General features: G+C 45.6%; 1 protein-coding gene across 2 annotated transcripts in view; it reads left to right on the plus strand.

The window, feature by feature from the left end:
- RASAL1 (RAS protein activator like 1) overlaps positions 1-27,977 on the plus strand; it is a 658,663-nt gene that overhangs the window by 586,379 nt on the left and 44,307 nt on the right. The window contains exons 18-19 of one of the 2 annotated variants that reach the window (XM_069214557.1): positions 18,514-18,649; positions 22,142-22,262. In XM_069214557.1, the coding sequence (XP_069070658.1) occupies positions 18,514-18,649; positions 22,142-22,262 (257 nt within the window). The remainder of the gene's footprint in view (positions 1-18,513; positions 18,650-22,141; positions 22,263-27,977) is intronic. The other variant, XM_069214558.1, reaches the window with a different exon arrangement.

The following is a 27,977-nucleotide window of genomic DNA, read 5'->3' on the forward strand; positions in this document are numbered from 1 at the left end:
GAGCAGGGAGGATTGTGGCAACCCGGCGCATGACAGAATTGACTCCTCAAGGGAATCGTGGTCAATCAGATCTCATCCTTACCTCTCAGCTACAATCATCTCATATATGCAAAGACAAACAGAGGGCAGGGAATGGTTCAATAAGGTTTATTGAATTAACTGCATCTTAGATAAAATGATATGACTTGCAATAACTAGGATGACAAAACACGCTAGAAGCAAAATGGTGACAAGAAGAGTGAAGCACAAAAACAGTCCCACCGTTCTGTCACTAGGAGTAATATATGTGGTTTCTACCTAAGCTATGTTAGAGCAGAGCATGGTAAGCCCTAATCCGCCATTCAGGTTTCCCCCTGGGAAGACATCATCCCCTATACCTGAGCAAGGAAGCCTTTTGTCTAGAAAGACACCATCCCCGTGTAGGCCAGGGAATCCGGTAGTCTAAGCAAGCAGCTGTAGCGAAGGCAATTGGCAATCAGCAATCAGCATGCAGTTATGGTAATCTGGCTGGAATCTCCCTCTAACGTGTATGGGGGCAGAGAAGTATTTTTATAATAAAACAGCTGATGTTCTGAGAAAATGTCCCCACGTAAGGATGTGTGTGTTTCTGTGAATGTTGGAGACTCAGCCTACCACTCTGCCGGCAACTCTATCTGGCTGCAGCCTTGAGCAAAGCACAAAGAGAAAAGAATGTCCTGCTAGAAATGCAATGCTTTCCTAGGTGAAAGAAGAACTAGATAAAGAAAATTAAACATCCCTGCAAACGTGTCCTATGCTAGAAAAATAAACTGAAACTGAATATGATGTAACTGGGCTAAAGAGCACAGCGGCAGGCCTAGTTGCTAAAATAGCGTGTATAAAATCATGGCTAAAATAGCTATACAACAATTGGGATTAAGGTGGGAGAAAGTGGGAGAGAGCAGCACCACATTAAAGGTCATCAGCAAGCTTCTACCTTAGCTCCTTCCTGGAAAGGACTGAGTGATCCCAAAACATAGATTTCCAATGTTAATTCTTATAGGACAAAGCGTTCATAGCTGAAGAAATAATGGTTTAACGGAATTACACCAAATTTGGTAAAATGTTTGAACTGTACTCCGAAAGTGTGCTGTTTGTGATTTGGTGTAAATCCTTTCATCCGTTTTTTTGAGAAATGTGAATTTTAAGAGGTGCTCAGGGTGGTCATGAAGTGGATAAACAATATGTATTTCTGGATGGCTAGATCTGCAGGAGTCCTGCCATATAGTACATTTGAAAATTAGGGGCCACTGATTGTCCATTGAGCTTTTTTTCCTGTCAGTTATTTTGGGACTGTGGTACTAAATGTTCTGATTAGCTGGCCACAACCCAGAGAAAATGTTGTGTCCACCATTACAGGACTCGCGGGCTTGGTCCCCATGTCCAAGAAGTGTTTTTTAAAAAAGGTTCTGTGGGACAGAGTAGGGACGCCCTGACCCCTTAGCACTTATGGGGGAAGGTGATCTGAGGGATCCGCCCTCTGGTGAAAAAATTACAAAGTAGTTTTTTTTACTATGCCGCCAGTACTGTGCTGCTCCCACGTGACCCAGCATGGCCTTCGTATCCCACAAATATCACCTCTATGGGACCCCGGTACTGTGCAAGCTTCAGCTAGCGAGCTTCCATGGCACCGTGGTGATATAGAGGTGACGCATGGCCGCCAGTACCACAGAAGTACCGCGTTGCCAAGATTTTTTTTTTTTTAAAGGAAATAAAAATAAAATGTGAGTTGGGTGTCTGTGAAGGGATGAGCATCTGTGGGGGTTGGCTGCCTTCATTTGGGGTTTGGTGCAGGCCAGACCCTGCAGACATCCTAGCGATGTGCATGGCCTTCAGCCATGTGCAACATGGGTGGACTTCCTGTGGGACTTTGGGTGCAGGGGCTGGCCAGAGGCTAGACTGTGTGGCCACCCTCAAAGACTATAATCAGCGGGGGTTGGCCTCCAGCACGGGTTGGGTGTAGGTACTGGCAAGATGCCAGGTCCTGAGCCAACCTCTCGCTGTGCACAGACCGTGTACAGTGGGGGAAATAGCTGAATATGATAACAAAAAACAGAATTTAATGAAACAAGCCAAAGGTTTAAGTGATGTTATAGTTGGGTATTGTAATAAGGTCTTCCCTTATGTTAAAAAAAAAACTTAAGAAATTCACTGAAAAAGGTTAAAATTATGTTACTCAACATTGAAAAACCCTAAAAAAAAAAAACACTGAAGTTCACCACTTATAGCTTGAGATAACTATAATTTTCATCCCACCATGCTCTGCTTATGTGATAAACTCACTCATGACATCTCCGATGACATCATTCAGAACACTACTGATGACATCATACAGTCATTGTGACAACATCCTATAGTGTTTGTGGACTTGTAGTAATTCAATGCGCTACACCTGTAGACAATATTCTATCAACCTTAATGGAATTAACCTTCACAGACTTCACATGACCTGCAATTTTAAGTGAAGAGGTTTATATGTATAAATTTACCACTGAAAAGATACTTTCTGTGAGGCCCTATGGACAACCCTCCATAGTTTATGTAAATACAGTACTCACACAGTCCTGAGATGGGCACAATTGGCATAGAACCTTATGGCCAGCTTATAACACTAGTGTGAGATAAACCACTTCTAAGTGGGCCACCTTGCATTCTATATCATTCTAAAATCTGCAATGCCTAAAAATCTTCATCAAACCTCTGGAAATAAACATGCACCCGTTATAAATGGACGTGCTAAACAGAATTCCTATTACAACTATATTTATTGGTGGATAATCTATTGTCAACAGCAGCTATGGCCTTTCTCACTGATTTTTTGGAACTTGGATTTTTTGCTTTAAGCTACAACCTCCTTTCAACCATACCTCTGTAACCCACATCAGATGCGCTCAGCCTCTGCCTTGTGTAACACTGAGCACTACTTCCATACCAAACTTTAGTAATTTGAAAACTAGCAAGGAGCCAGGCCATGAGGCCAACTCCAGCACTGCATTTTCTTCAGCCTTGGGGAGCAAGGGTTTGCCCGTCTGCTGGGACAATGATCACAGAACCAAGCTGGTGGTCAGACTCTCAGATGGCCAGATCCTGTGGTCAGCCCTCTGCTCTATACAACCTTCAGCAATGTGCAAAGGGGGTTGGCCCCTTTTGATGTTCTTGGATACATAGCATGGCCAGAGGCCAGGTCCTTTGGCTGACCTCCCTCTGTGCAAGGTATCTGGCCGTACACAGCAAATGAGTTGGCTGAATATGATCAAAAACCCCGGAAATTTACTGAAAACAATCAAAGTTTTTAAGTGACTTTATTGTTAGATATGGTAATAAGATCTTTCCATAAGTTAAAAACAAAACCAGACGTTCACTGAAAAAAACACAATGTTTAAAATTCCGTTATGGTTAGATATGGTGATAAGACCTTAGCTCACTTAAAAAAAAAATCCTAGTAATTGTTACATCAATTATGACATTTAACATGTTACAAGTTGTGTAATATATGTGGTAATAAGCAGTGCATTGCAGAGTGTATAAGTTATAGTTAACTTAGTATACTGTAACTAGTGAATTTCATTTGTATTTTAGTTTGTAACACTAAACCCTTTCTCTGGAGCTGTATCTCATAGCAAAGGGAAATTATTCTCCAGGGTACTTCTTTACAAACAATTATCCATCATCATCAGTTTGATGGGCCAGAGGCCAAGCCCTGTGGCCAACCCGGGCATGAACTGCACGGGGTTGGTCACATGTGAGGTGTTGGCTGCAGGCTTTGTAGTTTAACCCCTGTTGTGCACATCTAAAGGCCATACACAGCAGGGGACTGGCTGCCATCAATGGTGTTGGTGGCAGGGTGTGGCCAGAGGCCAGGCCCTGTGGACAACCTTCCTCTGTGCATCTCTTTTGGCTGTGCACAGTGGAGGGATTGACTGTCTGTGGGAGGCCTGCATGGGACATGGCTAGGCGAAATGACCATCCCCACACTGGCTGTGCACAGCAGGGATGTTGGCTGAATATGATAAAAAAACAGATAAATTCACTGAAAAACTAAAGTTTACAATAATGTTATAGTTAGATGTAGTAATAAGATCTTCCCTTGCGTTAAAAAAAAATAAGAAATTCACTGAAAAAAACAAAGATAAGAGTGAAGTTAAACTTCTTTATCAATGATGGTATTTAACGTGTCATGAGTGATATAAAATGTCTGACCATAAGCAGTGCATGGTTTAGGTGTAGTTATAGTTAAAGAAAGCAGCACAAATACTATATTTAGCCTGTCCTCTGTACATGCAGAAGAGGCAAGACAGACTCAGAGTGTTGGTCTCTAACTATTCAGATCTCCAATTATGGTATTACAACTCACAGGTGCAATAGGAAAAGCCCCACAAATAAGACAGACTGCCAGGATACGTCAACATATGTGAGGGTTCCAACAAATACGGTGTGTCTTCGAATGTGTTCCACTCCTGAGAGTGTTGTATCTTCTGATGACTTTTAAATTTTCACAGGGACTGATGTCCCCACCAAATATGACAAGATTCAAGCTGTGCCAGGACTGCAGGAAGCAGATATCACTCATGGATCTACACAAAGTGTGTCTTTGGCACCTGGGCTTGGGACAGGACAGTACGTTGTGTGATAAGAGTGCCCTCATGCATCCAAAAGGAGTTTGAAACAGGGAGGTGAAGCATGTTGTCACCAAACACAAAAACTTGTGGCCCTTGGGTCGGCCCCATTCCCCTTCCAAGTCACTGCCCGGACTTGGTCCCAATCACAGACCATTCTAGCCAGTGCTTCTCCTCTGGCTCAAACTTTGCCCATAAGTTCAAGTCCATGTGCAAGTATAAGAAAGCAAAGCAGGACTCAACCCTATCCCGCTACCCTGACTCTGAAGAAAAGGCAGAAGTTGAACTCTGTTGAGGTCGCCAATCACTGAGCCGAATCCTCTGCTGGCCCATACGTTCCTGAGTTTTCTGGGCTATTTTCAACCCCACAACAGATCAAGGCCTTCAAAGAGGCCATTTTTGAAATTTTCAGTGCACTTCTGGCTCTGCCTGGTGCACCTCAGGGCCCCAAGGAACCTGGGTGGCCTCCTGTTGGGTTACTGCTAGCAGGTCCCTCCTTGGTACCATATGTCCTCTTGGATACCATTACTGTGGCTGTAGTGGCTCCAGTACAGACTTAATCCACGGCCCCAAGATCTACTCCAGTTCCTGCTACGCTGACACTACAGCGCTGGATGGTGATCCAAAGCCAAGGCCTGTGTCAGACCCTGAGCCAATATCAGCCATTGCTTGATAGATGTTGTGCTACGAAATTGCAGAAGCGCAACCGATTGTCATGCAGCTTGAATCGAACCCTGTGCCTATACTGCATCACAACTATTAGCAGAGGCTACATTATCCTTTTGGTTCCAACTGTGGTCCAGTACTAGAGAAAGGTATATCCTGTATGATGATGATGGTGATTGCATAGCTTGCTCCCATCATTAACTTGATGATGCCTTATACCTTGATTTACAAAATGCCAGTGGGCTTGACACTTATCCTGAGACAAAGCTTGATTATCCATACGGACCATCAGTGGAGCAGTTTGCCTTATTGGCAGTGATAGTTTAAAGGGCACCTGAAAAAGTAGAGCTGAACTCCATTGAACAAATGTTTTAACAGAAATTATGCAAACGGGACCAGCAAGTTCTTGAACCCTCACATATACTCTCATGGCTACTTGTGAAAAACCATGTTCTTGCCCACCTGCGAACAGGCAGGTGGCTGGACATCATAGACTAGTGCCTATGACCTAGATTTTCTTCCAAACACCCTGCTCCAGAGAGCCTTATTGGATAAGCCTCAACCAGTAAGGAGAATCTTAATTAATTTCCCACCATCCCTCTGGGTAGGGAATTGAAAAGGAGTGATGGCTGTGGCATGTGCGTGTGTTTTCTTCAGCCACTGCATGTCCAGGAAGCAAAAATGGCCCCAAATTCGAGGAAGTGAGCATGATTGAGGATGAGTGACACTTGTATTATCATGCTTGCTTTGCCTAGTAGTTATGCTGTGTACACACTTCACCACTGAGTACCACACAAATGTGTAGCTTGCAGTGTAGATGAAAGGGTGTTGATACCGTTATGTGGCAAAAAAATACATTTTATTGTTTTTAACAAGAAATGTTTTTACCTTACATTTTATATCACATTTAATCAAATCTACCAAAAACAAGTATGATAGTTTAACAACTCTACATTTTATCTCAAATGGTATTAAATGCAATCTAGGTAGGAATGACCCTAGCCCTGAAGAAGGCCAGTGACCGAACGGGGCAGAAGAGATAGCTGAATCATTTTGGGCAAATTAAGTGGATGTGGGAAACATTGTTTTCAACAAACACCCCTGGTCAATTTTTCAAGTATGCCTAGGGTAGCCTCTGAATAAAAGAGAAATGTTTTGGGTATATGGTAAGAATTTTTAGATATCTGGATCCCTGCTTATATCCATAAGAATTTATTAGAACTCCACTCCTATCACTGGTTGATTCCATTAAGGTGGTATTTACCTACCTGGGTGGGGGAAGGACACCTTTGGTGAAGCATGCCACAAAGAATTGTGGGTGAGGTGTCCTCCTTCAATATCTTTGGATGTGTGTGATGTGCCAGGAGACCACATAAGAGTGCTTGAAGAGAACCTACATACTTTGGGTGTCTGGCCAGATGTCATAGAGTAGTGTCTGGTGACCTAGATTTTCTCCCTGGCATCCTATTCTAAACAGCCTTAACTTATAGGCCTTGACCAATCCGTGCCCCACCTCCATGAACAGGTGGTGTTCTCGCATAAAGTAGCAGAATATGTAAGGTAGGGTCACCACTTATATTCAATTAACCTTCCTGAAATGTTCTTTTAGGTTAAAGTCTTAGAGTTAAGCCCTGAGGAATTCCCGAGACCTCTTTAGGTTTAGAACATATGGGAAGAAACATGTCAGCAGGCAATAGATATATAGGGGTACAACATGGGCATAATACCCATCAGAAATCTGTGGTTTACTCCTTGATGGAGTTATTTTAACCATATCAAGGATACCACCTTAATAAAATGGACACTTTTTGTGGTTTATCCTTAGTTATTTTTAAAATTGTATGTGGACCTGAATTCCTTGTCCAGTTAGATAATATCCAAGAAATCCCTCAAGATATCCCCACTTGAGGTTGAGTCTGCCCTGGTAGTATCATCTAACCAGGGTGGGACGAGGTAGCAGATGATGAAGCATGTCACATTACCTAAGTGAGCCCACCTCGTCCAAATCTTTAGGATTTTTGGAAACTCTGGAGTAGGAAGGGTTACAACACAGACTCTTAGATTAAGGCTAAGGGTATAGGAGTGCCTTGCACTATGTGTGTGTATGATATGAACTGAGGCTAGCTTGGCATGAGGTTAAGCCTCAACTTTCCTGTGTTGTGTATAAGGTCTATCAAATGTGACAGATTGGTCATGCAAATTATTGAAAATGGTTATGCCCTACAATTTCTCTCCTTCCCGCCCAACTAGCTCTCCCATACCAGAACAGATTTCAGATGAGCTTCAGTCTATCATAATACAAAAAGTATGTCTCCTGCTCTCCGAAGGTGCCATAGAGAGGGCACCGGACCTGACAAAAGATGCAGCTTGTTACTCACCATTTCCTCGTCTTGAAAAATGATGGGGGGGGCTCATGCCCATCTTGGACATCCATCACCTCAACACCTTCATACAGAAGGACAGATTCAAAAGGTTCACTTCCGCCCAGATGATATCTACTCCGAACCCGGGCAATTAATGATGTCCTTGGACTTGTAGGATGCGTATTTTCATATACTGTTCCTGCAGTATGCAAGCGTTACCTGTTGTTTAAGCTGGTGCAGGAGCATTTTCAGTTCAGTTTGTTGTACACTTATTTGGCCTCACTAGCTCCCCTCTGGTATTTACAAAAGTGACTGCAGTGGTCGTCGCTTCTTTGTGGAGGTTGAGAATTGTTCTATTCCCATGCTTCTACGACTAGGTGCTGAAGGCAGGCTTTCCTCAGACAGTCGTGAAAAACCTCCACACAACACCAGAACTTCTAACAATGTTGGGTTTCACCATTAAGAAGCCGAAGTCTCACCTGTTTCCCTCTCAGAGTTCTCCAGTCACTGAGACAGTCTTTGATATGGTGAAGGTCGAAGATTTTCCTTCGTAGCAATGAGTCCAGGATATAAGCTATGATCCCAGTGTTTCTAACTTGCTCCTGGATCCAAGTCAGGGTGGTTCTGAAGCTCTTGGCCTCCTAGCCGCATGCGTACTCTTTGTCAACCACGCCAAGTGGCACGTGGAAGCTCCACATTGAAACTTGAAGTCCTAGTAGACTCAACACCAGTGCCACCTTACTGACACTATCCAGATCTCAGAGGTAGCAGCTCAGGATCTGCAGTAGTGGCTGATGGACTGCAGTTTGTCCTTTGGCAAGCCAATCTCCCATCTCGAACTGAAGTTATCAGTGATGACAGATGCATCACTGATGGGTGGACGGCTCACCTGGGGAGGTGGAAATCAGAGAATTCTGCTCTCCAGTGGAGGCCTGGCACCACAGCAAACTTCTTGAGTTGCTGGCATTTGTCTGGCTGTGAAGGCCTTCCTGCCATTCATCAAAGGGAGGCTGGAGCAGGTTCTCACAGACATCACCACTGCTATGGAGTACTACAACAAACAAGGTTGTTAGGGGTTTTGGACACTGTGCCAGGAAGCATTGCACCTCTGGAGATGTCTGGATGTCAGTGCATCTCAGCAGCCAATTAGTAGAGTCCCTGAGTGCTAGAGTAAATGAACTGACCTAACATCATCTGGCAGATCATGAGCGCCACTTATATCCCGATGTGGCACAGGGCATGTTCCATTAGAGGGGGGATCCCTGGCTAGATCTTTCCTCACTGCAGATAATGCACAGCACAACAAATTTGCGTACTGGAGTTTCTTGAAGAACACTTGTTAGAAGTTGCATTCCGGCAGGGATGGAATAAGTGACTCCTGTATTCCTTCCTGCCACTACCTCTCCTGTCCCAGTTCTGAAGATCAAGAATGACTGGGCCAAAGTCATCCTGGTGGCCCCAGATTGGGCCAGGAGAGTGTGGTACCCATAAATGCTGAGCATGAACATTTATCCTCGGATCAGGCTGCCACTTCAAGCGGATCCCCTGTCTCAGCAGCCGGTCATGGTTCTCTATCCAAATCTACACAACCTATGTCTTCATGCATGGAGATTGAGCATTGGCAACTTACTTAGTTTGATTTTCCTATTAAGGTGGTGGATGTCATCCTTACAGCTAGGCACTCTTCAAAGAAATCCATTTATGCCAGGTGCTTGGACAGATTTGTGATCTCCTACGATGCCCGAGATACACACCCTTTACAGGATGTACTTGATTTGTCTTGTCTTTACCCCAGCTAGGCCTTGCAGTGGTCACTGCAATTGTTATTCATTAGCCCTTTCAATATTTCTATGTTTTCCAAATGAACCGCCTTGTTCAAATCCCTACTTGTGCTGAGATTAAAGTTTTGATTTTTTTGACACACGTGTTCTCTACTAATCTGTAAGTGGTGTGTCAGTGGGACCTTGACTCAGTCTTCACATTTCTTGAGTGTACACCTTTTGAGCTGATGCATAACTGCTCGTTCTGTCCCCTGACCTTGAAGACTGACTTTCTCACATTATACTCTGGAATATTGAGTATAAGAATTTTGTGGCACACTGATATCATAACAAAAATATTGGGGGCAAAATATTGAAAGGTAAGTGTACTCAGGGATGGAATTGATCTACTATTTCTAACTCCACATCTACGTACCTTGATGATATTGTCAAGGTACGCAGATGTAGAATTAGCTATAGAAAATCTATACATACTTACCTTTTGATATTTTGTCCCTCAATAATTTGGCCCCAAATGTTAGTGGCCCACAATATTCTATGTTCAGTATTTAGGAACCTCTCCTCTCACTGTAATTACATTAGCGTTTTGCATGAGTGAACTGCCGGCATGCTTAGTGTAACTTCCCTACACCACCTTTTTCCTAGACAGATTAGCGCTGAAGACTCGGGTGATCTTCTTACCAAAAGTGATGACTCCCTTCCATGTTAAAGAATCCATCACTTTACCAGTGTTCTTTGTCCCCCATCACTCTCGAAAATGGAAGAGAGGCTCCATCAGTTTGACTGCAAAAGAGCTTTAAGTTTTTACATAGAACATACCAAGGATCATCAAGTTTATGATCAGCTGTTTGTTAGGGAATATTCTAAGATGAGTAGTCGGAGGTTAGATGGAGTATCTAACAGAAGGAGAATTACAGAAGTAAGTCAGTCATTCCGATTTCTGAGTTGCAACAAAGCACTTCGTCTAGAGTGAGGAACTATGGCAAAATAGTGGTGAGACTTCCTAAGACACTGATATCATAAGTGGTTAGAATCATAGTTCCCATTTGGACAGTTTGACCATCAGATGCCAGAGAGTTCCACCCATGTATTTTTTGTCCTTGAATTGACCATTACAAAATATGCTTTGAAGTTACCTTGGGATGGTGTGCAGTGCTATACATATAACCAGAATAGCAAGATACAGGAAATACACTATCTTTGTATTGCAACATCCTCACTAACCCCCTTCCTCATTACCTATGTTGCCACTTGCCATTTGTGTTTATGCCATGATAATGATGCTTTATTCTTAAATAAAAACAAATGCACTATACCAAGAAACGTAGTTCAGCATTTCCTCTTTGACACCACAAATTGGCTTTGAGGCACATCCCACTCAACTAGGGTGTAGCAGCCTCTTGCCTTCAGGTTTGGAGGAGACGCACCTTGGATAACTGCATTCCTTTGGTGGTCGGGCAGGAATTCAGGCATCCGCTCTCAAACTCCAGGGTAATGTGGAGATGCATATGGCACAGACATAGAAGGGCAGCCTGGTCATGTATTACAGAAGGTTCTTTCCTTAGAACAAGTAGACTGACTGCCTGAGCACAGTCCCATTTCTACATCTGCTCAATTGCTAACCAACGTGGATGATGATTCACCAAAGGTCAAGGGGTGATATCACACAGGATTTGGCACCCAATACGATCCCTTGTCCCACCCTTAGCCACTCAATGACTTTCTGTTGATTGCTGAGGTTTTGTATGAGGTGGAAATTTAACTAAGTAAACAGGGCTCCTAAAATCATGTAAACTTTCCACCCTTGCCACTGACTTTATGACTTCTGAGGCAAGGGGGAGCAAAGGCAATGCCAGTGCCATAGCAGCTGCTACACCTCCATACCCATAAATGATGTCCATGTCCTTCACCAAGCAAGAGTCTAGATGGTAACATTGACTTTGATATTTTCCTCTCCCCTGGTGAAGTCTGACACTAACACAAACACACAGAACATACAGTCCTACATCCACAATCCCATACGGTAACCCTGTGAGCTACATCTACAGTTCACACCCAAAGGCAGTGCACAACCAGTAAGTATTGTCTCATTAAAGTTTCACTTGTGCTGCATGACCTTTGAATTTGGTTCTTGTAGTGTAGAGTTCAATCTGTGATAGATTGTGGTGACTCCCTATGCTTTCAGTAAACACACCAAAGTTGCTAGGAGGAATGCTTACAATAAGTCCAGCAACTGGCATTCGCTTGGTAGTATTCCAACCCATTGTTCTTTTACCCACCATGTCTCTGCAATTTGAACCCAGCCATAGGCAAATCAGCCTTGACCCTCCTCCACTAGCAACAGTACAACCCGAACTGCAAGGCCATGTCTTCCCTGAATGGGAACACATGCAACCCAAGATTGTTTTCATCCTGATTGGGGCATGTTAGTAGGCTGTAGCTTGTTCCAGTGGCACAGTAGGCACTGGACCCTTTTCTGGGCATACTCTTGCCATTGAGGGTCTTACATAAAAGAGACAGAAGGAGTTGGGAGGAACACTGTAATTGTTCCGGGTAACATTCCAATCCATCCTTCTTTTCCTCATCTTGTCACCTCACGTTGGTCCCAGCCATATGAAAATCAGTATTGACCCTGCTCCACTAAGAACAGTCCAGCCCGAGCTGCTAGATCAGGACCTCCTTGAACTGGAACACAAGCAACCCAAGACTAGTTTTGCCCTGATAGGGGCTTGTCAGTGTGGTGTATCTTAGTTCCAGTGGCAGAGTAAGCACAGGACCCACATCTGGCAATACCTTTGCCACTTAGGCCATTGCATCAAACACACAAAAGGCGATGGGAGGAACCTTTGTGGTAAGTCTAACTACAAGTAGGCCTGGGCGAAGTTTGCAGACTTCTGCTATGCCGAACTCCGCGAAGTGCCGAAAAAACTCTGCAGCGCCACATGGAGTTCCGCGAGTGGTGGAGTTTGGGTAAGTTGTGCTGTTCGTGCTGATTTTCAGCACTAGGAGTTTCTCCTGTGCTGTAAAATCAGTGTGAACAGCATCACATGGAGCACCAGAAGGCACTAACTTCTTTCTGCCACTTGAGTAGATTTTCAATGCGAGCGGAGCTTTCTCAGCGCAGGCGGGCATGACCTGCTGTGACTGCCTGCAGTTCAGAAATCTCACTCGCGCTCACCAACATAGCAATTTCTTGCGCTCGCCAACTTAATGTTGGCAAGCCGCGCGAGAGAAAAAACTCTGCTCTGCGTCACTTTGCAGATTTTTTCGGAACTCCCAGCCCGAACTGCCAGGTCAGGACCTCCCTGAACCAAAACCAGGCCCTGAAAGCCTAGAGAGTCACACTGAAAGTGGCATCGTGGTCCAAAGAACAATGGACTGGGATGAGACCATGAGCAATTGGCAGCGGCTCAGATTAATTATAGCATCCCACCCATTGCTTTTTTGTATACCTCAGGGTGACGCTTTAAATGCAACGGCTATGCCCAAATGTGGGTCCCAGGCTCACTTTGCCTGTGGAACTAAGCTGCATGTGAACTGATGAACCCCAACTAGTGCGAAACTGTTCTTGGGTTCCTTGTGTTTTATAAAGAGGACCTTGCTCAACAGTACTTCATTGTGACTCTCCAGGTTTTCAGAGTTTGCCTGAAAAGAAGCTTGGGGTTGTCTCAGCTTTCTAGAGGCGGGGCCCTCTAAAACGCTGGCTACGACAGGAAAGGATCTGTCTTATGGTGGGGGTCTTTTTTTATCGGAAACAGAAAGTATTTGGCGAGTTTTCAATGTTTTTCTGTGATGCTTATGCTTTTGTGAAGATTTGAGAAGCTGTCAAATGTTGCACAAATAGATATTTTGGGTGATGGTCGTGGTTTCTGACAGTTATAAGGAGTTTAAATGTGTGGATGGGCCATAAGATGATGAATCCTGAGGCAAAGACTGCCTCTATACTGTTTGTCTTCTGCCTAGGTTCCATCAGCTCAACGGGCAACAAGGAGTCATGCGGCACCTTAAAAGGCCAGCATGCACCTCGACGTTGTGTTCCTTTACAAGGTGGGGGTGGCATGGTAGTTTCTGCCGGACTTCCACCCTGGGTTGCAGCAACCATGTTATGTTATGGAGAATTTCAATTATCGAAGGCACAGAGTTCCCGCAAAATCCTTTTTAGATCACAGGTGTCTCTGACCTAGTATCCCTTTATTTCCCGTAAAGAATATATAACGCTTCACCTGTGAGGAAAAGGTTCTGTACCATCACCTATAGAGATATAGGATACTCTGACATCTCCAGAAGTAAAATAGACTACCTCGCAATCGCTGCCTGGAAATTAGGATACACTGCTGTCTCCTAAGAGGAAATGGGAAATCCCACCATCTCCTACAGGAAGCAGAATATCCTGTCATCTCTAGCAGGGAGATGATAATTACTGCACCTTGTGCAACAATTTGGGATATCCCCCCAGGAAGTGAGAATTACTGTCATCTTGTACAACAATGTGGGATATCAGACCGTTTCCTACATGGTAGTGAGAATTACTGTCATCTTTGTACAACAATATGGGATATCAGACCCTTTCCTGCAGCGAGGTGAGAATTACCGTCATCTTGTGCACCAATAGGCCACCATGGCCTAGAGGGAAGTGAGAATTACCATCATGCGGTACAACACTATGGGATATCACGCTATCTCCTGCAGGAGAATGACAATTACAATCATCTCATGCAGCAGTACGGGATACGATTTCCCTTTATGTCTCCAGCAAAACAAGATATCCCACCATCTCCCCAGGACAAATGTCGCATCCCGCCATCTCTTGTAGGGAGATGCAATATCCCGTCACTTGTTTCAGGGAAATCCGATGTTACGTCATCTCGCGCAGCAAAACGGGACATCCCACACACTTCTGCGCAGAAAAGTAATTTGCCGACGTCTGCTCAGCAGCGGGAATTCCTGTCGAATGACCGGGGAACTCTCTTCTCCGCAGTTCCAAAGCTTTCTGTGAACACAGCGCTTATTACACGTCGGGCCCTATATGACCACCTATATTATTAGTAAATAATGTATTGAAAGATTCACAGAGTTGCCTCGGGACGATCTTAATAGACCCGTTTTCCAGAGGGCTGTCGACGTAGAAATCCCCCCTCCATTCCTCTCTCCAAATGGTCCTCCACTCCAGCCACTAGCAGAGATGGGGTTGCCTTGGCAACCTTGCTCTGGAAAACTATGATTGCCTCAGACTAGAGAGCGTACCAATTAGCGAGAAACCAAGACGAGAGGGGCTTGGTAGTGTGATCAGACAGCTGCGGGTGGGAGGAGGGGGCTCATTAAAAATCGGTTTAATTATCTAATTAGCAGCTCCCTATGATGTTTTCTCAGTGGGAGGAAGCCACGGCCAATACACACAGAACAGGAGGCAGAGGAGGTAGATAAGTGTAAAGCAGGGCTGAAAAGAGAAGTGGGGATGTGGTGAGAGACGAGGGGCGAGAGGCGATTCGCCAGATCCTTTATGTAACCTTGAAAGGGGAGAGCTTCAATATAGACCTGGGCCAGTGTACCCTCCGACTCTGCCGCCAAGTTACATTGCTCAGTGAAGATGTCCAGGGTGCACAATCTCCATAACCGTATGTCAGTGGCCTTAGTGTGGAGGGATCCCCTACTGAGGGAAAATTAACCTTAGTCTCCATTATCACTAAGTCAATTTCCTCTCAATTAAGACATCGGTTCCAGGGGTGAGAACCCTCAGTCCTCCTGATCATTCAGTCATTGGCCTCTTTGGGTGGGCGTCTTTCAGGGAGGAGAGCCATTGGTATCCATAGTCATTCAGTCATTGACCTCCATATCATGAATCACTTCCAGGGATCAGAGTGACCTCAGCCTTCATGGTCATTCAGTCATCGGCCTCTATAGGATAGATCACCTCCGTGGATGGGAGATACCACAGTTCCCATGTTGATTTAGTCACTAGTCTATCTGTGGATGGATCTCTTCCAGAGATGAGAGACCCCAGTATCCATGGCTATTCAGTCATTGGCCTCTGAATGGATGGTTCACTTCTAGGGATGTGAGACATCAGGGTCCATGATCATTCAGTCACATGACTCTCTATGCATTTATTACTTCTAAGGATGAGAGACCTCCGTCTCCATGGTCATTCAATCGTTAACCTTTCTGTGGATAGATCTCATCCAGGGATGAAAGGCATCAGTCTTCATGGCCAATCACTCACTGCCTTCTATATGGATAAGGAAGGACACTCAGTCTACAGCATAATTTTTTTCACACATCCTCTCTCAGAATGATCACTTCACTTTCATGGATGAGAGATACCTCAGTATCCATGACCATTCAGTTATTGCCATCCCTTTGGAGAAATCTCTTCCTAAAAAAAGAGGGGCCTTGGCATACATTGGACGTGCTAGGAGAAAAGTTCCAGAGGCGAGAGAGATCCAATTTCCACAACCATTCAGACATTTGGCTTTATGTAATGGTGCCCTCCAGAGGGAGGAGACCTCAGTCCCATAGACTCTCTGGTGAGGTATCAGCCAGGCAGTGCTGCGTAGCTCTCCTCCACAAGAGAGTCACCTCCATATCTTTGCTCACTCTCCATGGAGTGATCATTTTTAAAGTTAAGAAGGACCTGATTGGACACCATACTTCTGTCTAACATTAACCCCTCATTGCTGTCATCGTCTCTAGAGAGTCCTTACTTATTAAGTTCATCTCAACACTGGTCTCTCTGAAGTGAAGTTACCTGCTTTTCTGAAAGGGACCACAGATTGAGTGCAAATGTATTCATCGGCCTCTCCCTGAAAGTAACATTTCCCGAAGTACCTAAATCTCTTGGTTCATTCTGTCATTATTAATAATAATACTACAGCTTGTTTTATATAGAGATCATCAGGTGCTCTTTATCCGTTTCTTGACCCTGCAAATACCAGGTTCTACTATTATCCAGTTTAATGGTACTCAGTTTGCCAAGGATGTAGCATTGAGTTAGTCTTGGGAGTACTCACGTCATCTTGGTCTTCCTTCCCATGCAGAGCCCCTCACGGTCCTCCGTTCTGCATATGTATGTTTAATGTCTATTTGCAACCTCTCGTGAATGGTATTTCAGGGTTCTAGTTCCTTTATCACACTTATAAAGAGGACATATAGATTTTGATGGAGATTTATGGGGGGAGAAGTGATCATCAGAAACATCTCAGCTGCTCTCAGTCTACTGAACCCTTGATATCAAAGTGGGTTAAAAGGGACGGTCTTAAAAACAGAGCTTATTACCTCTGGGTGTGCACCTAGGGTGGTCAATACCTCCATTCCATGAGCCTCCCTGCATTGTTTAACGACATTCCCAACCTGCATCTAAATTTAATAATTTGGGCGTCTAGCTCAGCACCTCTCACTATGGAGTCAGAGGTATCAGAGGTAACTTAAACATCTTTTATCAAACTTTCCCATCTGAGACTTCGTATCAGTCTCATCCCTCCCAAGTAGAGAGCACTAATTGTTGGAGCTTCAGTTGACTTTCAGTAAGATTGTTGAAGTTCGTTATATCTAGGCATTATAAAAGGACAGATGACCTAACTTCAATGAGCCGAAAAATCTGCTGTTCGAGTAGTGTGTGGGATTAGGAAACGTGACCATATCTTAGCAGTAAGAGGGAAGTTATATTGGCTTCCCTTGACATCCATTGCTCAATTCAAATGCCAATGTCTCATACACAATTGACTCACAGTAGCAACTACAACATTTTTTCATGTTGCTGCTCAGCTAGAATCCTTGGTTCCACTCCCCAGGATCTCATTACTCTCTCACCCTTTAAACTTGCAACTTTTAAGGGGAAGATTGTTTCCCCTTTAAAAATGCAAAAATTAAGAAAGAACTAAAAGTACTATAATTTAGTAATCTGAGACCACCGATATTTCAGACCATCACCTTTAAACAGCCTTAGCTGTATGGCATGCTATACAAATCTTCTAATAAACTATTCAGACTCATGGCCTGTCGTTCACAGCAGGTGCCATTGGCAAGCATTTAATTCACTGAGCCATCCCAATGATGTTTATTGCCTTCTTTATGGTGAGATCATCTCCAACAGGAACCCACTCTCTATGGTCCTCCAGTCACTGCCCCCTCTGTGGAAAGGTCATCTCCAAAGATATCTCAGTCTCCATGGTCATTCCATCACTGACCCTTCTATTTAGATATCATCACCAATGATACCTCACTATCCATCATCATTCAGTCATTGACCTCTCTATGCACATGTCATTTCCATAGACACCTCATGTTTGGACTCTCGATGTAGAGGTATTTTGAGAGACATCTCAGTCTTCATGATCATTCAGTCATTGACTCTTTGGCGCAGGTATCATTTCCAGAGAGCTCTGTCTCCGTTGTGATTTCAGTTGTGGATCCTTCTATAAAGATGTTGTCTGCACAGATAACTCATTTCTTCACAGTCATTCGTTATTGGTTTAGTAATTGGCCCTTCTATGTTGATATCACCTCTAGAGATACCTCAGTCTCCATGGTCATTCAGTCATTGAGACTTCTATGTACATATAATTTCCAGAGAGATAGCAGTAACTATGGTACTTTATTGATTAGCCTCTATATGGAGAGATGCAATAGGAAAGGCCTCAGTCTTTATGCATTCTGTACTTGTGGATGATGCAAACAGCAGTGGGCTCTTCTGTAGTCTTCGTGCTTGTACAATGCTGTCAAGGGATGGTGTCCAGGACATGAGGTGTAGTTTGTTCTCTGTGCCTATCCAGTTTACTAACGCCCAGTTGCAGGCTCTAGGAATCAGGTGATCGTGTGTCTCACTTCACATTGAGCCCTTTTCATTATGGGACTGCAGTAGGCATTGAGATTTATTCATTCTACAGGCCTGCCATCACCACTAATGATCAATATTATTCAGTGCGTGTGGCTTTTTGAGAAAGAGGTGGTGTTTTTGTTGTGTGTATTGTTCTTGTAGGGTTGAAGACTCCTGGTTCTTGGTCTGCACCTTGGCGTGATTCTGACTACACAAGCTCTTCAGCCCTTAGTAACATATCCTTCTCATTCCTGCAGAATGTAAACGAGTTGAACCAGTGGCTCTCAGCGCTACGCAAGGCCAGTATCTACAACGAGCGGATGCAGCCATGCTACCACCCTGGGGCCTTTCGCAGCAGCCGCTGGACATGCTGCCTGCAGTCTGACCGAACAGGTGAGTCCGTATTCATTGCTTGGTCATCGGGGCTGCTGCCTGACCGGGGCAGGCTTTAGCGCTGGTGGCGCCCAGTGCAACAACCATTTTTGGCGCCCAACCCCTCCATGACCACCTCCTCGGATTCCCTCACTACCACTATGCAAAAATGCCCCTCAGCTTTCCATCACCCCTCTCTCACATACGATGTATTTATTTCAAAGAGTATGTAAAGGCCAGCCTTACAAATCCACTCAGCTATCCACATAAAATACAGATCTGTTCTTTGCAGCGCGCACATTAGCCCTCTGGACAAAACTTCATCTCTCTCTAGCAGGAACATTAATCACAAGAGTCATCTTGGCATATTTATTGCTTCCTGAAAGCAGGACACGTAAGGAACCCTGCAGCAGGTGCTTTTAAATTGAAAGTTATTGCTCAACACGACGCCCTTCTAGCTCAGCGCTCAGTGCGGCCGCACCAGTCGCACTCCCATAAAGCCGGCCCTGTGCCTGACTGCAGAGATGAATTCACATTCACACGTCTTTTCTGGTCCTGCTGCCTGACAGCCTGGGCGAGTCTCCTCTCGCTCTCACCAATCGACCTGTTGACTGCTCCCTGGCTGCACAGGTAAACTGCACTTACTCTTTCGGTGGTGCGAGGCCTGTTGACTGAAGTCTGGTTATACAGGCGAGTCCACCCTCACTCTGCAGCCACTGGGACTGCTGGCTCGCTGCATACATGAGTCCACCCTCACATGAGTCCACCCTCACATGAGTCCACCCTCACTCTGCAGCCACTGGGACTGCTGGCTCGCTGCATACATGAGTCCACCCTCACATGAGTCCACCCTCACTCTGCAGCCACTGGGACTGCTGGCTCGCTGCATACATGAGTCCACCCTCACATGAGTCCACCCTCACTCTGCAGCCACTGGGACTGATGGCTCACGGCATAGGCGAGTCCACACTCACTCTGCAGCCACTGGAACTGCTGGCTCACGGCATAGGTGAGTCCACCCTCACTCTGCAGCCACTGAGACAGCTGGCTCACGGCATACATGAGTCCACCCTCACATGAGTCCACCCTCACATGAGTCCACCCTCACTCTGCAGCCACTGGGACTGATGGCTCGCTGCATAGGTGAGTCCACACTCACTCTGCAGCCACTGGGACTGCTGGCTCGCGGCAGAGGTGAGTCCACCCTCACTCTGTAGCCACTGGGACTGCTGGCTCGCGGCATAGGTGAGTCCACACTCACTCTGTAGCAACTGGGACTGCTGTCTCGCGGCGTAGGTGAGTCCACACTCTCTCACTGCTGGTCCTGCTGACAGTAATCTGTAAAAGTGAGTCCACACTCACACTCCGGCCAACGGTCGACCTTTCCGCAGTCGGACTGCACCGGTGAGTCCACAGTCTCTCTACCTCTCTACCGCCCTCTCTCGACCTCTCTCGCTCTCGTTTTTCCTCTTTCTTTTCCTGGCCCTACTCTCCTCAGTCTAACTGCAAGGTGAGCCCTTACTTTCAGCCACTCTATGCCCACTCAAATGGCTGCCTGCAGCTTGCCCGCGTACTGTTAGCACTTAAAGGAAAGCCGCACTCCTCCGTTAAGAATTAAAAGATCAGTATCTCATTTGTGCAGGTCATTGTTTAACATTAGAGTTTAAGGGCTGGATTTGCATAAGCAATTCTCAGATTTGATGCCCATGCTGTGTACAGTGTGCGAAGGCTGACACAGTAGAGTGGCTGGAACCTTACAGCACTTTAGCTGAGCTTCTATCCGAAGTCTAGATTTTCACAAGCTGAGGTTTTGCCAAACGCTCCTAGTAATATCCCTTTTGTAGCACGAGTTGCTCTCAAGGTGTAACATGAATAATCATTAATAAATTCAGCTTTAACACTAGCACAATGCAATGCATTTAGGAAATAAAAATGGTATGGTCCTATCAAATCGAAGTGTCAAATGTGTCAACTAGATACGACTAAGAAGTTAAGTAGCAAAGGGGGCGAGAAATCTGAATAAAACCAGATTTGACTGTTGAGTAAAAATCTGAAAAAATTCTGAAATATGAAAACAGCCCATCTAGAATACTACTGTACCCCGAAACTCATTGTTTAAAGCTTAGGCGGTGCATTAAGCGGACATTGGAGTCGTTTTCAGAGAAAATGCTCACACACTGTCTGAAAAAAAACCTCACGAATAGAGTGTTTTGGAATTAATAAATGTATCTCGCGTTTTACCTGCGCTCCGATAGTGCCATAGTTGGAGACATTGAGGAAGCGCCGGGTGAGGGGGAGGGATTTAGTGAACTCCAGGCCTATACTTCTGTGGTTGCTTGTGCTGGAGGCATTAGTTGGCTGGTATATGCACAAGAGCTTTCCTTGCACTACACCGATGAGTTACCCCGGAAGAAGGGGGCGGCGGTGGGGTTCATATCCCCTGAAGCCAGTAATTTGCCTCAAACTGCGGTTTAGCCGTCGGAGGTGTTCGTGGGCAGTGTAGGGGAACCCTCACCTCAAAGACCGTAGACTGGCTGGCCTCCAGGGCTATGGGTACACTTTGTAACATACCACTGCCTCTCATAGGAATTCAACGCGTGGTATTTCTGAGGAGAAGGGACAGAAACGTCGAGGCTTGTCACACTGAAAAGAAGAGATTCCAGGGCACAACATCCTTTTCTGAGGGTCTGTCTAGGTCTGAAAGCACAATCGACTGCCCATTCAGTGCTTGACCTGGCTCTGCACAGGTTCCTCAGGCATTTGAGTTTAGTCTACAGCCCACTCTTTGACCTCTATCTGACATTCATCTCCAGATTTGACACTCTTGCTACCTGATTATTAAATGCTCTGCCTCTCTCAGAGGTCATTAGTATACCTGTGCACCACCTCTCCTACCCATTCAATGTGTAAGCTCTAAGTGGCCCTTTCTGTGGACCGTTTCTAATGATGTTAACCTTGTCTCCTCCTTGTTCCTTAATTTGTCTGTGGATACAGTCCCCAGGTGTGAGAGCTAATAATTGTGCCTACTCAATGCTTTTTCACTCTCTCAGTATATCACCAGTGTGAGAAGTCCATCTCGTGCCCACTGGCCCCTGGTATTCTCTGCATGCAGAGAGGACCTCTCTCCTGCTCATTTGATGCTTACCTTCTGGATATGTTCTTCAAGTATTAGAGCCCCATTTCTTGACCATAAATGCTCAAAACGCATGGCCTCCCCGTGTGGGTCATTTCTAAATACGATAACCTTGGCCCTTGTTGTCCAGTTAAGGTTTACAGTCTCCAGTGGATATTATGATAGACTGAGTATTTTCGCGTCCTCATCAATGTTTGGCCTTTTTATGGGAGGCACGTCTCCGACGTAGAGTTCAGTCTCTGCCTCCCGCTGCAATGATTGCCAATAAGGAAAGCGAGCAAAGTGCCTCCATGTACGGGAGTACGGCCAAGGCATGCAGTTGTGCGCTGCCTTTCACTAGTGATATTACTGACATTATGTTTTTTTTAATTTTTTTATAGTTCGAGGCTGCAGTCGGACACACTCCGCGGTTACCCTTGGGGACTGGAGTGACCCACTGGATCCAGATGCAGAGACACAGATGATCTACCGGCAGCTGCTACTGGGGAGAGACAAGCTGAGGTCAGTGCTGCAAAGCCGACATGGCGGTGAACTTTCTCCAAACCATAAGGATACATTAGAGACAGCCCTAATGTTGCACTCAGCAGCACTAAGCATGCTGGTACTTGTAGTTTCTCTTTTCACTGAAAAACTGTGTGTGGTCTCAGGAACTTGAGAACTCTCAGGATAAGCCCGACAAATATCAAGTTTTAAATTATGAGCTACCCAAGGGATATTTGTAGGAAGGCATCTTCAAGGTCACTAACATCAGTGTGCAGCCCCTGGCCTCCACCCTTTTCCCTCAGCCCCCAATTTGCCCTGTCTCTCTTACTTTATGTGCTTTACACTCTCCTGCTCTACAGCTACAGCAACAATACTCCTATAACATCACCGGTTCAGCTCTGGCTGGCGCCGACACATTCTGCACAACCGCATACATCCATACATCTTTCATACAGACATCCACAGAAGAAATGCGACTCCCAATCAGTAAACAAGACAAACGCCGCTTCGAATCGTGTTCAGTCTAAATGACTCAGAGAACACTGCAGTACATCAGCATCGCCAGCTACAGACATTACTTTACAAGCACTTGAATTATCCACCTATGACAACCTGCGTTATTTCGGGTAGAACTAAGCTAGTCAATCTGGCCTGTTTTTTCAATCTTCTTTCTGGGAGTCCTGCATTAATCATAGAAAAAACAAAGCTAGAAATGCCAAAAAGTAAATCCAAAGCACACCGTTGCCCTCTTTTATCTCCTCAATTAGACTCTTTTCATACCCTAATGTCCTTAACCCATCATGTTCTCTTCTCGAATGGTGTTAGCAGCTAACTCACTATTAGAAGTGCCACAGCACTGGCACCCATTTGCTACGCATATGCATTGTGTCCTCAGGCGGCTTAAGAGCTCTGTTTTCATCAAAGCCATTTGTGACATTTTATGAAGAATTGGGTGAAGTTGTATTTCTCTATTTCGCCACAAGAGGTCACTGAGTCACTGCATGGCCTACTGAAGGTCAGATATTTGCAACAAGAGAGTAGGACTCATTTTGAATTAAATTAGATTGGGAGCCCTGTGACATATGGGAGTCAGAAAAAAAAATCTCAATTGACAAATCACCCTTAAGGGATCTTTTTTGAGATGGGGAGATGAGGAAAGCATGAGGGCTCATGGCGATGCCCTATATTCGGAAATGACCTTAGGGAAACTGAATTTCAGAAAGCATGCAGCTCGCGACAACCATCGTGAGACAATCACACTCCGGACGCCAATGTTTTGTGAAATTTATTAGGACAGGATTGTATAAACACTGTAAAATGCAACCAAGACAACATTTTCTCAAATCATTAAACATATTAAACTTGTTCCCCCTTTGTTCCAACCCATCTTTCTCTCGCCACAATGCTTCACGCATACTTTGCACCTTACACCCAATCACTTCCTCCCATCCCTGATGTCTTCATCACTTCCTTTCCCAAACATCCCTAAGACACCACCTCATTCTCCTGCTCCAAGCATCCTACCCAAAGATCTTTCTTTACCTGTACTCCTTTATTCCTCTCCCCAAGGGGTGGATCTGCCTGCATATGACTCTCCACTCCCACAACCACCGCACACCACCATGCAACCTGTCCTATTGTGGCACCCCCAATATTAGAACCACCAGTTATTTGATGCAGGCTGGGTAGGTGGCAAAAGAAAAACCTTCCGGCTGGTGGCCTGCGTTGGAGACGGAAGAGGTTGTAACTTTCTCTTCTGACACCTTATTAATGCTTTGATCCCTTCCACACCCCCACCCACTACCCCACCGATCCTGTCCCTTGTTATACCCCCCTCACGAAGATTCCCAGTAGAAGACTAATCTGTAACTAGCTTCCCCTTGGTCCCTCCATTGTGAGGCATTCACACACCGTACTCCAATGTTTTATGCAAAAGGCCATTTATTAGGACAGGATTGCATAAACACTAATGTAACTAAGACAATATTTTCTGAAATCATTAAACATATTAAACTTGTTCCCTCTTTGTCCAACCCCACTGTTCTCTCACCATAATGCTTCACGCGTTCTTTGTACCTTACACCTAATCACTTCCTCCTATCACTAACGTCTTTATCACTTCCCTTCCCAAACATCCTCCAAACACCACCTCATTCTCCTGCTTCAGGCATCCTGCCCAAAGTTCTTCCTTCACCTGTACTCCTTTATTCCTTCCCCCAAGGGGGGGATCTGCTCACATCTGGCTGTTCACCCCTCTCCTTCCGCCACCCAGGAAACCCCGGAGGGTGTTTTACTGTCCTACCCCCCCCTTTACCCCTGACTACTGCAACACATGCTTTCACAAACACTCCTACCACACCATACCCATTCATTCCACAAAACACCCAGTGAATCTCTGAGTTACAACATATAATAAGCGTAACCCAGATTGGAAAGATACACCCCATCAAAAGAGAAAAGCCCCACCCTTCTTTCCCCTTTATGCCCCCAATGCCACCACTTTTATGTCTTTTTCCGCACAAAAAACTTTCATCACTCTTTTGAGCTGTCTTCGGGCCTTGTCAATGGCTGCATGCTTGACTGCTCCCCTTTATGTCCTACGAGGCACACATTCCATCTATACCAAACATGTCCCAGACAATCTTTGCTTGAATACTTCCAAGTCCCTCTGCATGTGTTGCAGTAGTGTCAGACCTAACAGTGCACCAAATTGTTTCCCAGATGTAACACCGACATGTCTGGACAACCCCATTTGGGAACCATGGTAGCTAGGAATGGCATCTCATCCCACTCCTTCCCCATCATAGCACCTCATGCATGCTGTTCGGCAATCCAAGGTTCCTTCCGTAAATCTGCCGCTCAACATATTTGGAAGCTCGTGGATGAACAAATGCCCCACTATCCACATCACCGCCTTATGACTCCCTGCACCGTTCACACACCCTACAGGAAAAGAAATAGATTAGCTGCCAACATCACCACAATGCATCTCCTACCCCTCTCAAACCTTCCAACCACACATACCATCAATTAATTTGCGCACGTACCATTCACAGCACTTTGACCTCCAGCTCCCGATCCTGCAAATTTGGGTCGCACCCCACCCCAAATGCGCAGTCGACATCGCTGCCCCAATTCAGAGTGAGTCCCAAAATTGGCTGGATTGTGCCCTAAGTTCACCAAAGACCTACACAGGACTGTCAAGACATGAGAACCCATGACCTTGTTACCATCCTGATGACAAAACACCGCCTCCCGCCGGCAGCCTGACCAAACTTGAAACTTTCACCACTCACTCATTGGACATGCTGTTATACACTCACCTTCATTCAGCCATAGCCACCTTCATTTTACTGCTTGGTCCATTTTGGATTTCCGCAATCAGATACCCACACGCCCTGGTTCCAATCATACTTCATCATGCCATACCCTGTCCTCAAGACCTAATCTCAATACCTCTGACACCCTGAACACCCGGAAGAACATCCATATCATGCACAAACAGAACAATGCCTCTTCAAACTCATCATAACAGCAATCACTCGAGCATCCCAAAATCATACACAGCAAATCAAAAGTAATGGCTTCTCTCAGGAACCTTCCATCTCAGACATCTCTCCTTGCCCCAACCCTTTAGTATCTTACCCAACATTTCATCTCCCGCAGGGTTAAAACCTCAATTGAGCTTGCCATAAAAGACAACCCAGCCAGCATGCCTGCAATTGTCATAGGTGACAGACAATTATCCATCAAAGCCAAAACAAAAAGCATCACCCTTCCTTCCCTGTCACTGCATTCCTGACTTAAAGACCTCCCTGATCTCTCGTCAAATGCTTGGAAGTCTCTCCACATGAGCTGATAACTCCTCCTGGTGGATTCTGCTAAAGACATCTCCACCAGCCTATGTACTCTCATGTCCCCCATTCCCAGACTTCTGTAGGGACTGGAGTCTTGTCTTCCTCTGCTCCAGGTGCCAGACTTCAAAAGCGGTGCCACTGTGAATGAGAAGAGTTAGCTATACATTGTTTGCTCCTGGCACGTAATTAGCCTTGAAGACAATGGGGGTCATTATGACCCCAGAGGTCGGTGGAAATATGGCGATACCTACCGCCATATTATGACATTGGCGGGTTGGCTCAAGCCAACCCGCCAATGTGCCACTCCGACCATTATCTATCTCCAGCCCGGCGGCGGCCACTGTTCCACCTGCGGGATTATGACCCCGCCTACCGCCATGGTTTTCGTGACTTCCTTACCGCCACGAAAACCATGGCGGTAGGCACTATCAGTGACAGGGAACTCCTTCCCTGTCACTGATAGAGGTCTCCCCCCTCCCTCTCCAGTTACCCCCCACCCCCTGCCTCTCCAATGCCCCCCCACATTCACGTCCCCTCATACACACATACACACACACATTCCCACAAACATCCATGCATGCATACATCCACTCACACACACATCCGCACACACTTACAAACATGCACGCACACACCCATTCACAAAACATAACATACACGCACTCACACCTTCAACCATGCACACTCGCATCCAACACGCAACACACACATGCATAAAACGCACATACAAACATACACCCCCCCCCACATACAACACACCCCTCACCCGTCGGAGCACCCACTTACCTGTGTGCAGGGGGTCCTCCGGCAGGAGACAGGACGGGCGCTGCTGCCAGCAGCAGCGTCCGCCAGCAGAACACAGCCAGGTCGTATTATTTGTCACAATACGGCTGGCGGCGGTCTACTGGCATGGCGCTGCTGCTGACAGCAGTGCCACCTTACTGCCATCCGCCGGCATGGCCACAGCCAGATTTCCACCATCCTTCTGGCAGAAATCCAGCTGTGGTCATAATCCGGTGGACGGCTGGTAGCCCCGGCGACGGTCTTTTGGCGGCTGTCGGCACGGCGGTAGGCGGTTTTTACCGCCAAGGTCCAAATGAGGGCCAATATTCTTTTACAGGCACAACAACATGAATAAACGAAGCAGCATTAGTTTTCTCAAGTCCCGAGCCCTCTGGCTGTTCATTAGCTCCACCACCATCATCATGTCATCCACATGAAACATCACTGTCCTTTTTGTCAGCTTATCTTCCCACACTGCCAATGCTACCAGCAAAAGAAAAATCTTCAAGAATGCTATGCTCCACCCTTGCTGTTACCAAAGCGGTGGTCAAGTCTCCACACTCCATCTTCCATTCCAAAATAATTAAAAGCCATGAGTGCCTACAGCATCAAGGATGTGCACCTGCCACACCATTCTGTCCTCCTGAAACCACATTGACACACTATTGAAGTCATCAAGGAATTAGTGTCAGTCTCCCAAATCTGCCCTCACAACCATGAAGATCCATATCCTGTGATGAGGTAAAGTAGCACCATTCATAGCCATGCCCAGTCATCTGCAAGAGTTCAAGAAACCCAACAATTTTTGAACCTTGCGAAGCTCCAAGTGTCTATCACCCATCACTTCTTCAAAAAACTACATTTCTTGCACAGTCTTTCATGGCAAAGTTGCAATCATGTTAACTGTGTCGAGTTCAATACCCAAAAAAGTCAACTCCTCACTGGGGTCTTCCATCTTCTCTCATGCCACCAGCACTACAGAATTATCTACCATGTCCTCAAAGTGTTGCAAAGCTGTCAGGCAGTCACCAGACCCTGTCCTCCCCACAAACAAAACAATCGTCCAAGTAGTGTGTTATCTCCCTGTGTCCGC

This window comes from Pleurodeles waltl, chromosome 11, assembly GCF_031143425.1.
Source record: "Pleurodeles waltl isolate 20211129_DDA chromosome 11, aPleWal1.hap1.20221129, whole genome shotgun sequence".
In the NCBI taxonomy this organism is placed as follows: Eukaryota; Metazoa; Chordata; class Amphibia; order Caudata; family Salamandridae; genus Pleurodeles; species Pleurodeles waltl.